Here is a 17,221-nt window from a genome sequence, read left to right as displayed (position 1 = left end):
CACATGGCTCCCCCGTGGCCTCCCAGAGCCCCAGCTGCCTCCCCCACCAGCCACCAGCCCACTGACGGGTCTAACGCCAGAGGAAAGGAGGTCATCAGCAGGAATGTATTATTAATGCGGAGGCCTAATCAGGCAGACCACTCGGTCACCTGGCCTCACCCCGGTCCCTGAGGACCAAAGCGGGAGTCGTCAGGCCATGAGGAGGGTCTGCCAGGCTGCAGGTGGGTGAACCCCTGGGTGCTGAGGACCCCAGGAGTGTCCGGGCCCCAGATGGGGGCTCAAAGACGGTCTATGCCACAGACTTGGGGACCCCCAGCTGCACCCCAGCCACCAGCCAAGCCCGAGTGCCCCGAAAGCCCCCATGCTCTACCTTCTGAGCCTCTGCTGCTGGCTTGGGGGCAGTTGTGCGCAGCCCCTGCCCTGGCCTCTGACCCCACGGTGGGAGCTAAGCCAGGGTCCACAGCATAGCCGCTGCCCACAGCAAGTATGGCCATGGCCTTGGATCTGCCCTACCTCCCGCTGTCCACCTCCTGACCCGCCCCTTCTGAGGAGGGAGAGGCAGGCCCCAGAGGCAAGGCCCACCCGGCACAAAGTGCTCCCCACCCTCTGCTCCGACACCGAGCCCCGCAGTGGGACTCAGCACCCTCATGGGAGATGGAAGCAGCAGCCGGGGGACAGGATCTCCTGAGCTCACCCAGCACACACCCAAGTGGCTGCACAGAGGCTACCCTCAGGAGTGACCTGGGCCCCGAGGACCCCAGATAACAGGACCCTCAGCAGCCAATGAGAGTGCCTCATCTCTTACGCAAACCCGCTTTACAGATGAAGGAAGGGAGGCCCGGGGGGCAGGCAGCCCTAATTGCAGAGCAGGGACTGGCCAGGACCGGGGCCCTCCCACTGTCCAGGAAGCCCGTTTCTGTCGCAGTGCTGGCTCCTGTGGTTGGGGTGCAGCCCGGGAGGCCCCCTGGAGATCACCAGCCCCTCCCTGGCCAGTAAAGGAGGTGGGGAGGGAGAGAGGCGATGGGCTTATGGCCACACCTCAACCAGCCGGCTGGGAGGGAGGGAGGGTGGGAGGAGCAGAGCCACCCACCCAGCTGCGTCACCCACTGGGCCAGGGCCAAGGCTGCTGGGTGCTCATGTGGTAGACAGCCAATTTCTGCACCGGGAAGGACATTTGCCAGCACAGGAGGAGGGCGAACAGGGCACACGGAGGAGCCTTGACAAGCAATCAGGCTCAGAGGAGCAGTCCCACTAATGGCCTCAGAGCCTGTGGCCTCTGAACAGAGGACTGACAGGCTAATGAGGGAGCACTGCCCAAGGGACACTCCTAGGGCAGTGACCCCGGGCCAGAGGTCCAGAGGGTCTGGACCAGAGAGCGTGGGCTGGGGACGGGGGTGGGGGTGCCAGGGGCCAAGTGCCTGCCTTCAGGACCTTGGGCAGCCCCAACCCTTTCAGGGCCTCAGTTTACCCATTTGGGTGTGTCCTTGGAACAGGGGCGATGAGGGAGGTGGCGCTCTCCAAACTGGAAGATGGGGAAACCGAGGTGGAGACCACACCTGCTTTGCCCATCGCCCCTGGCAATGTCTGTGCCGAGCAACAGAAGGTCCCCCGCCTGGCCCTCCCTGCGGGGTTTCGCCCCTTCGCCCCTGTGTTTCTCCAGCTGCCACCTTTTCTTAATCTCATGCCTTAAAAAATGTTAAACTCTCAAAAAAGCTACAAGAGCAGTTTAAGTGGCCATCTCCTGCCCCTGGCCCACCATCGGGCAGCAGGCACCACCCTGTCCCATTGTGGCTTTGTGGCGGATTGTGCAGGGACAGCACGGGCCCCGGAGAGGGGATGAGGTGGCTTTGAGGGCTCTGGAAGCTGTGATGACTGAGGGAGGGGCACAAATAGGATGTTTCTGCCTGAAAGTCAAGGTGAGGGGGCTGCATGGCAGTGTCAGCTGCGAGTCGGGCCAGGTGGGGCCAGGAACCAGAATCAGAAACAATGGCTCACATGAAGGGCAGCAGGTGCCCAGGTCCTGCCCCCACCAGGGTTCCTGGCATTCTCCAAGCCACTGTCCAGGGCTGGCAGAGTCCATAGACTCAAGGCAGCAAGTGCCAGGCCTCCTTTGCCTAGGATTACCCTCCTCTCCGGTTTGATGAAGGCTTCACCACTAAATGCTTGAAACTGCAGGCCTAGAAGATTAGAGCAGCACCAAGCAACCACTCATACTTTAGTGAGAATTGGTGGATGGAGCAGCCCTGGGCCAGATCCCAGGAGCACGGCAGGGCAAGTCCGATGGTGGAGGGTCATCCCAGGGACCAGAGGGGCTGCAGGCAGCAGAGGACCAAGGACAGGCCCACGGGGGAAGAGGATGCCCCTGCCTACCAGCCCTAAGACCCAGGACAGCTGCAGGGGTGGGGCAGAGACCCCTAGGCCCACTGAGCCGACCCTGCGGCTGCTCCACGAGCCCCCATGGGGCAGAGAGAAGCAGGCTCCACCCGCTGGCCTAGTGACTGGGCAAGACTCTGGACTCTCTGCAGGCAGGTGTGAGGTCCTCACCCTCTGAGTGTGCACAGCACCCGCCCTGGTGTGTGGCCTCGGCGAGTGGGTGGACCGGGGTGCTGTGGACATGCCCCAGCCCAGGTGACACAGCTGCCCCCAGCACCAAGGTGCCCGCACTGCGCAGGCATCGGCAGTTCTGATGGGTTTTCGTTTAACTTTCTCTTTATCACAATTACTTTGAAAACAATTAAGTGTAGTAATTAATCATTAAGTAATTATTACCTGCTATCATATTAATTATCTGGCCATCGGGAGTGTCACCGAGATTCTTCACTGTTGGTAATATTTCTCAAACACAAACGGGGTTTCCCGCTCCTCCACATATTCTCTTCCTGCCCAGGGTGAGGCAGGGAGGGGCCCCTACAGCCTCAGAAGGGGCCACGCCCGCCGCCCTGGCAGGGCTGCTCCCCGGTGCGTCCTGGGCCGCGGGCCTGATGCAGCCTTCTCTCCACTCCCTGCGTGCACCGCCCGCCCATCCCAAAGCCCTTCTGAGGCCCGCAGGGAGGATGGCACCAAGGAGACTACAAACTGTCCACCACCTGGTAGGTGCCCACCGACGGCCCTGCTGCCCCAAGGGCAGCCCCGACCACTCACTCCAGGCCCGTATGCCCCACGGGCCTCACTGACCACTCAGCCCCACTACAGTCTCCAGCGTCCCTGGGAGCTCTGGCTTCGGCCCTGTGACCAACAGACACAGAAGGAGCCCCCGGAAGCCACTCTCCTGGTGTGCACAGGCCAGCTGTGAGCACAGAACGGCAGTGCTGGTGGCTGACGAGGGTTAGGGGGTCCCTGGGGCAGGACAAAGCTGGCACCATGGGGTGAAGTCATGTGACCCCAGTGACCTAGCACCACAGTGGGCACAAGCTGCCCACTCACTTCCTGCTCTTCTCAGAGTCCACACGGTAAGGCCACCCCGCCGATGCTGGTCCTTACCTGGCAGCACCCTTCCGCCCCTGGTGGATATCACCCCACTCTGCCTTCATGGCTTGCTGTACAGAGGACACTGCGTCACCCCCGTCTCACAGGTGGGCAAACCAAGGCTCAGAGGCAGGAGACTGGCACAGCCAGGCTCTGACCACCTTGCCCAGTGGCAGCCTCTGCACAGCTGCTTCTGCTGAGCACCTGGCCTCGACCCCAAGCTGCCCCCTTGGCTCCCGCAGCACTGGCTGGGGTCTGGTGGGAGGATGGCTGGGCACCTTGTCTGGCACTCCCTAGCTCTGGGGAGGCCACAGAGGCTACATGCCAGCCTGGGTGACGTGGGTGTGACGGATAGAAGGACTAGGATCTCCTCTGCCCATTCTCCACTCATTGTGGCTTCCTCTGCCTCAGCCTGATCAAAGATAGAACTTGGGTCAGTGTTGAGACATGAGAGGCACTGGGGGTGTCTATGAGCTGTGGACACTCAAGGACCCAAGTCCTTCAAGACCTGCTGAGCGTGCCTCTCTTCCCTCTTCACAATGTGCTCCTCCATAAATAGCCATGTCTGACATCCCCTCAATTGCCATCAGACCAGCGTGGAGGCTCCTATGCTGGAGCAATTAGTGCCAAGTGATGGTGGCCTCAAACGCAGTGTGGGCTTGTCAACATGGTGCTCCAATAGTGGTGGTGATGGCACAGTCACAGTGATCGTGGTGACGGTGGTGGTGATGGAGGTGATGGTGGTGGTGGTGATGGTGGTGATGGTGGTGAAGGTGGTGGTCATCATGGTGGTGGTGGTGGTGGGCGGGTAGTGGCAATGATGGGGGAGATGATGGTGGAGGCCATGGTGGAGGCCACGGTGGAGGCCACAGTGGAGGCCACGGTGATAGCTGTAGAGTTGGTGGAGGTGAAGGCAGCAATGATGGAGGTGATTGATGGCAATGATGGTCAGGTTCACGGTGACAGCAATGATGATGGAAACTGATTCCCCAGGACCCAGACTTTCTTGGACAAGCAATGTCTTTGCCCAACCGCCACCCCCAGACAGCCACTGGCCCCTTCCCTGCCCAGTGGGCTGTCCTCGGGAGGCAGGAAAAGGGAGATCCTTGACCGGGCCCGAAAGGGCAGCGGTGTATCTTGAGCTCACAGAGAACACTTAATCTTAGTTAAAAATAAATAAGTTCAGGGCCGGCCCCGTAGCTTAGCAGTTAAGTGCGCGCGCTCCGCTGCTGGCGGCCCGGGTTCGGATCCCAGGCGCGCACCAACGCACTGCTTCTCCGGCCATGCTGAGGTCGCGTCCCACATACGGCAACTAGAAGGATGTATAGCTATGACATACAACTATCTACTGGGGCTTTGGGGGAACAAAAATAAATAAATAAAATTATTTTAAAAATAAATAAATAAGTTCAATTATTGGAAAGGGAAAAAATAGCTTAGTATTTACTGCAAGTGAATCAAAGGTAATTACTCTGGGAAAAGTCCCCTTTAAGGATGCTGGGCACCGTCCCGCTCCTGTCAGGGCCTGACTGGCAGGTGGGGCCACTTTGCAGGCCAGGTGGGAGGGAGCAGGGAGAGATTGCCCTGCCTCCCCCCAGGGGGTGGCCTCCCTTCCATCCTTCAGGGCAGTGGCTGCAGGGCTGGCAATGCCCCCTCTCCCATGGCCCCACCCCCGACTGTTGGCCACACCCTGGCCCATCATCCCTGGATGCCTGGACACGGCCACTCTCCAGACCCTGGCGGATGGACGGCTCTGGATATCCCCAGGCCCTTGACTCATCCACTCTGTTGCTCACCTGCTGTGTGACCCCAGACAAGCCCTTCACGTCTCTGAGCCTGTGTCTTACCTGGAAAATGGGTGATGAGGCAGCTGCCCCCCAGGGGGTGGTCCGTGTTGATGGTCAGTGTCCCCATAGCAGAAAGCAGAGAGCCGCTGGCCTGTGACAACGACCTGTCTGCTGTGTAGATGGCAGGGCTTCGCCTTCCCTCCCCAGACCCCAACTCCGCCCAAGGGGTTCACCATAAGCACCCCCTCAGGTCCCCCAGCCTCATCCTGGGACAGAACCCTGAGTCTCGAAGCCCCCTTCAGCGGGGTGGCACCGCGCAGGGCTCTAGAGGCCGGGGCTGCTCCTGGCCACCCTGGCCAGGCACAGGGCAGTCCGGAGTCTGGTACCAAAGGGTTTTCAGGGTGGCTGGACCAGACCTGAGGCCAACTGCCCAGCTGGGCCCAGGACCCTGCCTGTGAGTCTGCTGATGGCCCGGCAGACCTCCCAGCCCAGCCTGGGGGCCCTCCTCCCAGCCCCTGCCGTGTGACCCAGCCAGGCCACCTCGCCTTCCCTCGAGGGCCTCCTCTCCCCTCCCTGGTCCCCAGGTGGGTGAGGTCGCCTCCTGCAGAACCAGCGCCAGGGTCTGCTGGGATTAGAGGCCTGGTAGTGACCCCAGCCCTGACCCCCAGGCCGCAAGAACCCGGCCCTGTGCCCCAGTGCATGCACAGCCGCAGGTGGTGAGCAGGAGGAACCCCACTGTGATTAGCGTGGAACGCGCTGCCTTCTCAGGGGAGGAAATCCCATCTTGGAAACACTTGCACGATGCAAGTTCAATCTCACCGCAGGGCCATCAACCCTTTGTCCAATCTCCCCGTGCGGCTGGCTGCCAGCACGGCGATCCTGGGGGTGTTCTTAGAGTCAAGACATCACTCCAGGAAAAAACAGGTCTGAAACCCACGAGGAGCCCCCCTCCACTCCCCACAGAGGCCTCGGGAGACAGCTGATGCCCAGCCAGGGGCGGTGGGTGGTGAAGGTGGGCATCCTCAGCAGCCACAGAGTGACCTCACCTCTCTCTCTCTCTCTCTCTCTCTCTCTTTCTCGGACCAGGCCGGCAGGGCCCCAGGGGGGCCCATCCTGGGTGGGAAGGGCGGGGCCGGGCAGCTCAGCCCCGCTTAACCCTGCCTGCCCCCGCAGACAGTGTCCTCTCCTCGTCCCCAAACCATGGCCCGGTCCCCATCCTCCCCTGAGATTCGTGTCATCTCACAGCCTTTCTTTAAAAATCGTTTCCTTGATTACTGAGGGTAACAATGAAAACATGTAATAGAATCTCCAAGAAATTACCATTTTTATAACTTGCGTGTGCCCAGTTCCTGAGATAAATAAACGTCTCCTTGTATGGCAAGCACTCACGGTGCATCAGTGAGGAGGATACTGCCCTTTATCACCCATGCAGGGAGTTATTAAGAAGAATGCCTCATGGGGCCTCCCAGGAGGCGCAGCCTGGAGTAGGCAGCGGTTGGTTTGAGAGGGGCTTGGCCAGCCGCGCACTCCTGTTGGGGGGGTGAGTGCCTCCTTTGCTGGGTAGCTGGCTGATGGTGTGGTGGTTGGTGGGGCAAGGCCAGAGCGGGGGACAAGGTGGGGCAGGGGCAGCAGTGGGCAGGCCTGGTGGGAGGGAGGCAGAGTTACCCACCCACCCCTCCTGTCGACCAAAGCTGACCCCGAGAGCCAACCGCTCACCAGGCTGGGCTGGGCCCCCTGGGGCCCCCGGGGCATCTCCAGGTCAGCCCCCAAGAGGCTCTGAGGGGAGCTGCTGCAGTGCCAGCAGGGAGGGGAGTAGGTGGTCGGTTGTTTGTGCGGTCAGTGGGTTTGTCAGCCAGTTGGTTGGTGGGCTTGGTGGTTGTGGTTAGTGGACAGGTAAGCTAACCTGCCTCCCTCTGGCTGGGCAGGTGCGGGGAAGCCGAAGCCCCCGGACTGTGCACTGAGTTTGCTGCAACTGTTTGCAGCTGCGCTCAGCAGACCCAGCTTCAAAGGACCCAAGAGTGAGAGGAAGCCGAGCTTGGGGTGCGCAGGTCTCTGCTCCCTGGGGACAGGAGGAGGGAGGCCCAAAGAGCGGCTTCCACCTCAGATGTCTGGGCAGGCTCGGGCCAAGGGCAAGGAGCTTGGGTCGCCAGGAGCCTGGAACGCTGGCTCTGAAGACCGACCTGCTCCTGGAAGGTCAGGTGGCCGCGGGGCTGAGCCCTCTGCTGAGCAGTAAGGGGACTGGAATGGGGCAGGCCATGGACGATGATAGACAGCACGGGAAGGGACTAGGCGCCCTGCGCCCCTCAACTATGCACTGCCTCCTTTGCACCCCCCACCTGGCCCCCCAGGGGCCCTGCAGCCCAGGGCTCATCTGGATGTTCTGGTGGCATCGTCAGTCTTGAAACCCCACAGTCAGCTGGCAGTGTGTGACTCCCAGCCATGTGTCCTGGGCCAGGGCAAGGGAGGCTCCAACGCCCCTCATCACGTCTTCCCAGCCAGGCGGGAATTGCAGTTACAGTGACAGCTCCTGGCGACGAGGCCGGCTCAGGACCCAAATGCCCAGGGTTGAGAGGGCCTGTGCCACCCACTTTCTCTAGCCTACAGGCCCATCCCCCAACCCAGAGGCCTCAGCCCATCCCCCAGGCCCTGCCCACTTCCCTCCAACTGCTTAGGTCCAGACTTATCCTGACCAGGCCCATCCCCGGAGCCCGGACAGCCAACCTTACCACCCCAGCTCTCAGCCCCACACCCCAGAGCCCTGTCTCCCCAGGACAGGGCCCAGACCCCTGGCTGGGCTTCAAGGAGCAGGGATCATGGGGCCACAGGGCCACCCAGGGGCCTGAAGGCCTCCATCAGGGCTGGATCACCCGAGGCAGAGAGGTGGAGGCCTTGGGTGTCCAGACCGAGGTCCAGGGAGCCTGCACTGAGAACCCGCAAGGCCCCGTCCCCAGCACACAAGTAAACACCTGCTGGGCCCACCTGCATGCCTCGTGAGAAGAGTGATGGCCACCATTCTGACGGGCCAAGGCAACGCTTAAAGGTGGGGGCTCTCCCATCTCCCACCCCCTCCCCAGTCTCCTTCCACAGCCTCCCAGGTGACTCTTCCCTCTGGTTTGTGTCTTGGAGACCCTGCAAGTGACCCCCGTCCTGACCCCCACTCCGGCCCCCTAAGAGGCTCGGGCCTCGGCACCGCTGTCCCTTTGCTCCCTCTCAGCTCTCAGCACCTGAGCCACTTTTTCACCAAGGCCTCACAGCCCCAACCCACAGTGGATTCCACGCCCTGGCTGGGGCAGGGGCTGCCGAATGACAAACAGGGCAATAGCCCAGGGCTGCCAGGAGGGTTCCACGCTGGGGATGGCCCCCAGACAGGAGCCCCAGCCCCTTGGGAGGGAGCAGGTGAGGGCCCCTGAGCAGTGCAGGGTGAGTCCCAGGATGATTTATTTCAGTGTAAACAGTGGGGGGGACTGTTCTGACCCGACGCCTGCCAGCTGCTGCCCTAGGCCCTCACAAAACCACAGATCCAAGTGGGAGGGGGTTTCTCCCTGGCACTGTCCCTCCCTCTCCAGAAGCTTCAGCCTGGGTGAACCCACCCCTGCCCTGGGCTTGGGGGCCCCTGGAGCCTGCAGCTGGTCTGCAGGGCTGTGGCGCCATCTGGTGGTGGATCCTGGGGCCCACACCTTGGCCAGCCAGGAGAGGGAGGGGCGTCCTTCAGGGGAGAGAGCGCCCTGGCACGGAGGAATACTGGCGGGGCCTGTGGCCAACCAAGGTCTCCGCCCCTCACCTGACCTCCAGTATCAGTCAATTCCTTCGGTCCTGTGGCCCAGGTACAGGGACAGGCCCAGGAGCTCATGGCCCAGCACCGTCCACTCCCAGCAAGAGCTGGGCAAAGACAGAGGCCAAAGAGCAGAGTGGGAAGGTGTCCTGGATTCTGGCCCTGGTAAGGACCTGGCAAGGTGACCCTGGCACTGAACATCAGGCGTTCCGACCATGCTGGCTCCCTGGGCACCACTGTCCCACTAGCAGGGGCAGATGGGCGTGGAGGACAGAGAAAGGGGCGAGCCTAACTGAGTGGGATCCTCTTGGGGGGGTGTCTGGGCCCAGGCAGGGGCAGGCACATCCGATTCTCCCACCCTGGAGCACAGGGGCCCCGGCAGCCCCCAGCATGGCCTCCTCCCCAGCCTGGAGCCCTCAACACCCCAGCCGATGGTAATTTATTGGGGCCGCATGTCCCTGAGAGGATTTTCCTTGACATTCTTATTATCTTTTCTGACTCTTAAATAAAAAATGTGAGCAGGGGCCAGCCCGGTGGCGCAAGCGGTTAGGTGCGCGCGCTCCGCTGCGGCGGCCCGGGGTTCGCTGGTTCGGATCCTGGGCGCGCACCGACGCACTGCTTGTAAGCCATGCTGTGGCGGCGTCCCATATAAAGTGGAGGAAGATGGGCACCGATGTTAGCCCAGGGCCGTCTTCCTCAGCAAAAAAGGAGGAGGATTGGCGGATGTTAGCTCAGGGCTGATCTCCTCACAAAAAAAAAAAAAAAAAAAAATGTGAGCAGCGGGTGTCCAGAGAGTCGCCCCAGAAGGGGAGACAAATGGCCTGCCGTAGCGCGTGCCCGGAGTGCTGCTCAGCCATGCCGGGGACAGGGTGGACATGGGGGCACGCCCCCCAAAGCCTCGGCCTCTGAAATGGGACTGGCCGGGGGGGTCTCTCAGGCCCAGCCCGCCCAGTACCCTCCTCTGCTTTTCCCCTGCACCCCATTCACAGTGCCCACCCCAGCGTGACCCCATCCTGAAGGGTTGCCCTCACAGGCTGGGGAGGGGAGGGGAGGCGCCCAGCGCTCAGCCTCGTGTGTCCACTCGCCCAGAGCGTGGCTGTCCTCTGGCCCTGGGGTGGGGCAGTCTTTCCTCAGGCCACCCCATCCCTCAAGGGCACACCCAGTGGACCTGTCCGCCCTCCTGGTGATGACTCTAGAGGCACCTGGGAGGTGCAAGACCACCCTCAGAGCCCATGGGCCCCAGCCACGGCCCCCCTCTGTCTGTTACGCACCCGAGCAGAGGAGGACTCCCCCCACCCCAGGCCCCGGGAAGGAGGCGCGGGGCCAAGAGGCACCTGAAGGCCCAGGTAAGGGGGTGACCCCAGCCCAGGGCTGCTTCAGGAGGCCTGTGGGGCCTGAGGGACACGCCAGGTGGCTCTGAGGGCTGGAGGGGGGTGGGCCAGGAGCTCAGGTTAGAGGTTCCTCCCAGGAGCTGTGGCGGGCCCAGGGACCCCGAGTTCCATCTGCTCCAGGCCCATTTCCCAGCTTTTGAAGTGAGCTCAGGATGTTGCAAGTCGAGGCCACAGCGAGTCCTGCTGGAGCGCCCTGTGGCTCAGGGCAGGAAGGGAGTGGCCCCCACCACCTCTGCCTCCCAGCCCAACCCCTGCTCCCAGGCTCCAGGCTCCTCGAGGCCATTGGGCGTCATGGCAACTTGGGCCGGAAGCAGCTGCCATGGCAACTCGCGTCCAGGGAGGTGCGGTCTGCCTGGCAACGGGGCAGTGGCCCTAGTGCTCCCCACAATGTACACTCAAGCCACCCATGGCCAGGAATTTCGGCCAGTGCCTGGACCCAGGGCAGATTCACACCCCAGCCCAATGCGGGCATCCTGGAGCCCAGACTGCATGCAGACCCCACTACCCCAAACCAAGACATCGATTTGCAGGGCACTTCGCATACATGAGCACATCTGTCCCAGTTCGTGGACTATGGTTCCCGAGCACCGTCCTCCTCTGAGAGCCCCCGCACCCCTTGGGGCGTTCTTCAGCTCAGGGCCACATTGCAAGGACCACAGGGAGGGGAGGAAGGTGTCAGGGAGCTGGGTCTTCAGGGCTGGGCTCTGAGCCACCAGCAAGCCTTCCAGACGGGGGCACAGCCTAGGTAAAGGTGGGGGTGCAGCAGGCTGCATGGGGTTCGCCAGTCGAAAGGGAAGTGCCTTGGAGTCGTAGGCAGGGGGAGGATGCCCAAGTGGGGCCAAGGCTCCTGTGTCATCGGGGTGCCCAGGCGCCTCCTCGAACCCACCCGGGGATTGCCGCTGCCTTCGGGCCACAAAGCCTGGCCTGGACCGCCATGGTGAGACCCAAGGACCCCCCCAGCTGTGGTTGCTGGTATTACAGGAGGAACCACCAGCCTCCAGGAGAACCTCTCTCTCCCCACATAACATTCCCAGGCACCTGCCAGCACCTGGCAGGCTTGGGCACCGACTACAGGTTGCAGCCACCACTGCACCCAGCCCCATCCCCACACCACCTGCCCAGAGCCTTTGCCCATCCCCATTCCCCACTACCACCTCACCTCAGAAGTCCTCCAAGAAGCCTTCCTTGGCCCCCACCTTGAGTCACCCCCAGACAGGTGCTCTGAGCTGAGCACATCCTGAGACCCATGAGATTCCAGATGGGAGTGACTGGGCTGAGGCCAGGGGAGGGTCCCGGGGTTTCCTTCCTACCTCTGGCGGCTGAGCAGACTCCCCAACTGGTTAGGCAGTTTGGAGGGCAGTTTGGGGGGCAGTTGATCCCTGAGCAGGGCTCCAGGGCCATCCTTCCCAGCTCATGCCCAGCCAGAGCCTGTTGTTACAGGCTGTACAGAGGCCGCCCTGCCCTAGAAACACGGAGGGGCCTCCCAGGGCCGGGGCCACATGCGTCCAGCCTGGCCAGGCCTGTGGACTGTGCTCACCGCCTCTTCGGTCGGGAGCTCCCCACCAGGGGCTTCTGCAGCGTTTCAGTCCCACAAAGAGGACGGGAGTGAGACTGCCTGCAGACAAGTTATTTCAACAAGCCTTTCTTTTTTTTCTGCTGGGAAGGATTAGCCCTGAGCTAACATCTGTTGCCAATCTTCCTGTTTTTTTTTCCCTCCCCAAAGCCCCAGTACATAGTTGTATATTCTAGTTGTAAGTCCTTCTAGTTCTTCTACGTGAGCCCCTGCCACAGTGTGGCTACTGACAGGTGAGTGGTGTGGTTCCGCACCCGGGAACTGAACCCAGGCCGCCGAAGCAGAGCACTCCGAACTTCAACCACTAGGCCACTGGGGCTGGCTCTCGACAAACTTAAGATGGGAAGTGGGGGCTGACTTAGAAAAGAGCAGCCTGGGTGGGGATGAAGCAAGGACAGAAACTCAGGGCTGGCTAAGGGATGGCTTGGGGTGACCATCCAGCACTTGTGAGGGACAGCAGGTAACACGGGACTGCCCAGGCAAACTCCCCAAGCCATCCAACTCCGGACCGCAGCACCGCAGCAGGGAGACACCCATCTGCAGGCAGAAGGCCTTCCTGCCAGAGGCCCGGCCTTAGGAAGCTGCAGCTCCTAACAGGGAGAGACCCCGGCTCTCTCCGCCCCCTTACACACAGAAGGGGAAAAGCCAGACCTTTGAGGACAGTGTCTGACAGGAAGTCCTGAGACCAAAGACAAACAAGAGCCACTAAGAGCATAGAGAAAATGCAGGAAGCAACGTTCCCTCCCCCAAAACCCACTTGGTCACTAAAACAGAACAGGATGCTCTGAGAAAAGAGTTGGGAGCAGTCAAGAACAATCCAGGTGGGTAGGAAATTCAGAACGTGATTGCTGAAGTTCAGATCAGCAGCCGTGGCTCAAGGCGACATGGCCAGCCCTGAGGGTGGTTCTCTGCAGGCCTCACTGGCTTGTCCACCCACCTTCAGGCAGCTGGGGCCAGCTAGGGGGACAGAAGTCTCTCTCCCTGTGACCTCGAGTCCTGTAGGAAGGCCACACCTCCCCCAAGGCAGAGGTCCCCAGAGCAGCAGGAGAGAGGTCAAGCCTTGTCAAGCTCTGCAGCCAACACGTTAGTAACAGCCCTTTGGCCCAAGTGAACCCCCAGGCTAACCCAGACGCCAGGGTGAAGGGAGGGACTCCATCTCTTTATGTGGAGAGCGCAAAGTCACGCTGCAGATGGGCAAGGACCCCAGGAGAGGAGGGATTTGTGGCTGTTTCCACTACACAGGGACTTGAGTTTCTTCTGATCACCTTTCTGAGGATGTTACTTGAAGATGAGCTTCCACCGAACAAGGGAGGAAACTGAGAGAGAGAATGACATGGAAACAGGGGCTCCAGGAGCAGTTGGGGGGCACGCCATGGGACAGACAGCAGGATGTAATGTTAGCAAGAAGGGAGCAGAAACAAACCAGGGGCCGGAGTCTGGCTCCACCACTGGATGCGCGCTCTGCAGCCGTTAACAAGACATCTGAGGCTGTGCGGCGCAGGCTTGTATCTGCTTCCATCACTTAACAGCGGGTGGCCTTGGGCAAGTGATTAAATGTCTTCGTGCCTCAGTTTCCCCACCTATAAAGAGGATAATCATCATCCTTACTGGACCATAAAAGTAAATGTTCAATAAATAATATATTTAAAAAAAAAACCTTGGAGCTATTTTAGGCAAAAAAGCCAAGCTGTGGGATGACCACTTCCATGTGGAGAGAGAGAGGCCACGCTGCTCAGCTGCGCGGCACATGCTGCCAAGCCTGCAGGCGGGCTGCTGGGGCACTGGACACCTTGTTGTTGCCTGATTCTGTGTTAGCCATGTGGCTGGATTACCTGTTTTACGTTCTAAGAAAATAGCTAAGGTAGGTGGGGGGTGGAGGGAGGTGCAGACAGGGTGACGAGATGAGGGTACTTGAGTAACAGGAATTTATCTTCCCTGTGTGGGGCCACCAGTGCTGGCTCCAGCCACTGCCCTGGCCCATTGTGACCTCCCTGGCTGTGCCCAGGCCTTTGTGACAGGTGCCCCTGAGGTGGACCTGTGAGCCGTGACACTCAGTGAGCCCTCAGTAAGAGAGTGGCAGGTCAGACCAGGCCGGAGCCTGGACCTGGGGTCAGGAAGGGGTCACAGGGAGGTATGGAAGGGCCAAAAACCCTGGCACCCTGTGGCCACTCCCACCCTCAGTGCCCCCAACCGCCCACTTCGAGCAGCCATGGCAGATGCTTGGACCCACCCTGCCAGGGGTTTGTAAGGTGGCCCTGCCTAGTGCCTCTCAGCTCCACGCACTCACTGGAGTTGGCCAGGCCTTTCCCAGACCCGGGGGCAGGGGCCGGGGCGCCCAGGGTGGGCAGTGAGGCCCCTGAGAGCTTCAGTGCAAGTGAGGAGGGAGAGACGCAACGACAGACACGGAGAGACCCGGCGGGGGCTGGACACAGACACATGGAGACTGGGCTGCAGTGGGGCTGGCCCCTGCACTCAGGACAAGAACAGGGGGCCCCCAGGCAAGGGGGACCCCCCAGCTCAGGGCCCAGACCCTGCCCATGCCCGCCCCTGCCGCCAAGGGCAGCGACCCCAGCCACGCCCAGGGCAGCCCCCTCCCAGCTCCAGAGCGTTTCCCTGGGACCTGCAGAGCAGTCCTTCCTCCAGCTGGAGCAAGAGAACCAAAATCTGGTGAGTGAGGCGCCTGCCACAGCTGCAGGGCTGGCCTGGGCTCAGGTCCGTCTGTGTACTGGGCTCACAGCTGTGCCCCGCCCTCCTGGTCCCCCTGCCCCGCCCCTCCGCCCAGCAGCCCCTACCCCAGCCCCGCTGCCTCAGTCTTCTGCCTGAGAAGCCAGCGGCTGGGACGGGCGTTCCCATGTCTCTGCCCTCCAACCCCAGAAAAGGCAGAACCAGGACCTAAGGGAGCAGCTGGGGGCCCTCCTGGGGCCGGGGCAGCAGTTCCTGCCCCTGTGCCCAGAGCACTCGAGCTGCACGGCCCTGGCCTGGGTAAGTGGCACATGGCGCGGCGGGAGAGAGGGAGGGCGGCTGGCGGCCACGCTCCACCCCGCTTCCAGCGGTCCGAGATTCAGACGTTGCCCACGGCCTAGGGGCTGACCCCTTGGCTCTTCCACAGACCCCTGAGCAGGCCGGTACACGGCCCCTGGAGGATACAACGCCTTTGCAGCTGCTGCGGCAGGAGCTGTGCCGGGGTGAGGAGTCCTTCGTGCAGCAGTCCCAGGTGGGGCCCAGGAGCTGGGCGGAGACGGGTCCTCCGTCGGCAGCGCTGGGTGGCAGAGGAGGAAAGAGTGACCACCGCTGGCCCTGCCCATGTCCACACTGTTCCCCTCCTTCCCCCAGAACGAGCTGCAGCAGATCCGACTGTCCTTTGAGAGAAAGAAGATGGCCATTACCGAGGTGCCTCCTGGGCTGGGGTGGGAAGGGGCGCTGGGGAACCCACCTGGCGGGGCACACTGTGGGTCTAACTCCTTGGGGTGTGACCCAGCCTCCCCTCCCACCAGGTGTGGGACGGTGTGGCCGAGGTACACATGGCCCTGAATAACCAGGCCACCGGGCTCCTGGTAAGTTCCCGAAGGGCGACACTCAGAGGATGAGGGGGCAGGTGAATGCAGCTGCACGATCAGATGGAGGACCCGTTTTTCCTCCTCTGCCCCCAGAACCTCAAGAAGGACATCCGGGGTGTGCTAGACCAGATGGAGGACATTCAGCTGGAGATTCTGGGGTGACATGTGGGGTTGGGGGCCTGAGGGGCCTGGCTGAGCTGGGGCGGGAGCAGGGGTCCTGGTCAGGATGAGGTAGACCAATCCCTGACCCCTCCCCGGTTCCACTGCACCAGACCAGGGGCTGGTACCAGGCTAGGGCAGGGGGCACACATGGCCCTGACTGTGTGCCCCCCTAGGGAGCGTGCCCAGTACCGCAGCCAGGCCAGGAAGGAGCAGCAGATGGCATGCATAGCGGTAAGCCCCCATCCACACCCTCTCCCAGTCTCCCACCCTGGAGGTGGAGAGGTGGGCTTCAGTGAAGGAGGCCCCAGGCAGGAGCCCCACCTGGACCCAGGTGACCAGAGTCACCTGGGAGGTGTGGCTGCAGGTGCCTGTCCCGGGCAGGGGAGCAGGGACTCGCAGCACCAGGACACCTGCTCGGGGTGGGCTCTGACCAGCCCCTCCCCCACAGAAGGCGCGGCCTCCGCTGGGATGCTCCGAGGGCTTCAGAGGCCAGCTCTGGTAGGTGGCTGCATGAGCGGGGGCAGAGCCCAGTCCCCGCACCGTCCCCATGGTACCCCCCGCCCCTGACGGCCACCGCCCGCAGGCTGCTGGCCCTGAGGCTGCTGCTGGGCACCCTGCTGGCCTGCACCGCCGCCTACGTGTACGTGGTGGACCCCGCGCCCTTCGAGGGGCTAGTGCCGCCCCTGCTGAGCCGTGCAGCCGTCTGGAAGCTCCGGGCCCTCCTGGGCCCGTTCCTGCGCCTCGAGGTGGACGACTTCCTGCCCTTCTAGGCCAGAGGCCCAGTGACCCCAGGGAGGAGGAGGCCAGGCAGCCGGCTGCCCCTGGTGCCCAGTGGCAGCACCAGCCCCTGCCCCCGCACTGCCTGGCACGTCCTCGCCAGGAGCTGCGGAGAAGGGTGGAGGCGGGGTCTGTCCTGAGGGCTGGGCCTGTGGCTGGACATATAGTGGTGACACACATGGCGTGTGAGCTTGTTTCCATGGCAACAGGAGGCAGGAGGCTTTGCCACCTTCTTAGGCAGATCTCGCAGTGGGGGTCCCTCAGGTTGACACCCCCACTTCGGCCCGCATGCCCTATCCTCCTGCTGGACAGCTGCCCCTCCACAGGAAGCCGGAAGCCTGTCCCGGCCGCCGGGAGGGCTCTGAGCAGAGGGTGTCACAGGAGGGTCTCCACTGGAAGTGAGTACCGGGGACCCCAGGCATCATCCCTGGGGCAGGGCCCAGCTGGGGGACCTCAGAGATCAGGTTCTCAGCCCGGAATCTGCTGACCCACTGACCTCACACCCCTCGCGGAACCCCCATCCCTGTCTGGCCAACCACTCCTCCCTCCCCACACCCGCCCAGCCACGCCACCACACCCCACTCCACTCCACCCCTGCTCCTGTCCCCTCCCCAACCCAGTGTCCCTGTCCAGTCCAACCTCCTGGTACTGCCCCAAGGCTCGGTGGACAGGGAGACTATGTTGGTGGACAGAGCCATGGAAGTAAACACCAAAAATTTTATTTAGGGCGTTAAATT

General features: G+C 62.1%; 2 protein-coding genes across 4 annotated transcripts in view; one reads left to right on the top strand and one right to left on the bottom strand.

The window, feature by feature from the left end:
* The window catches only part of DGCR8 (DGCR8 microprocessor complex subunit), a 238,031-nt gene that overhangs the window by 141,532 nt on the left and 79,278 nt on the right, over nucleotides 1-17,221 (bottom strand). The window lies entirely within an intron of this gene.
* CCDC188 (coiled-coil domain containing 188) lies at nucleotides 14,122-17,220 on the top strand. Its single transcript, XM_058532211.1, has 9 exons — nucleotides 14,122-14,655; nucleotides 14,863-14,970; nucleotides 15,098-15,202; nucleotides 15,322-15,378; nucleotides 15,483-15,542; nucleotides 15,639-15,703; nucleotides 15,881-15,938; nucleotides 16,156-16,205; nucleotides 16,291-17,220. Exons 1-9 carry the CDS (start codon nucleotides 14,122-14,124, stop codon nucleotides 16,475-16,477), a joined length of 1,224 nt encoding a protein of 407 aa, XP_058388194.1. The 3' UTR covers nucleotides 16,478-17,220.

Source organism: Diceros bicornis, chromosome 35 (genome assembly GCF_020826845.1).
Source record: "Diceros bicornis minor isolate mBicDic1 chromosome 35, mDicBic1.mat.cur, whole genome shotgun sequence".
NCBI classification, from domain to species: Eukaryota; Metazoa; Chordata; class Mammalia; order Perissodactyla; family Rhinocerotidae; genus Diceros; species Diceros bicornis.
The sequence above is the reverse complement of the archived record's forward strand: the minus strand, read 5'-3'. Positions and strand labels throughout refer to the sequence as shown.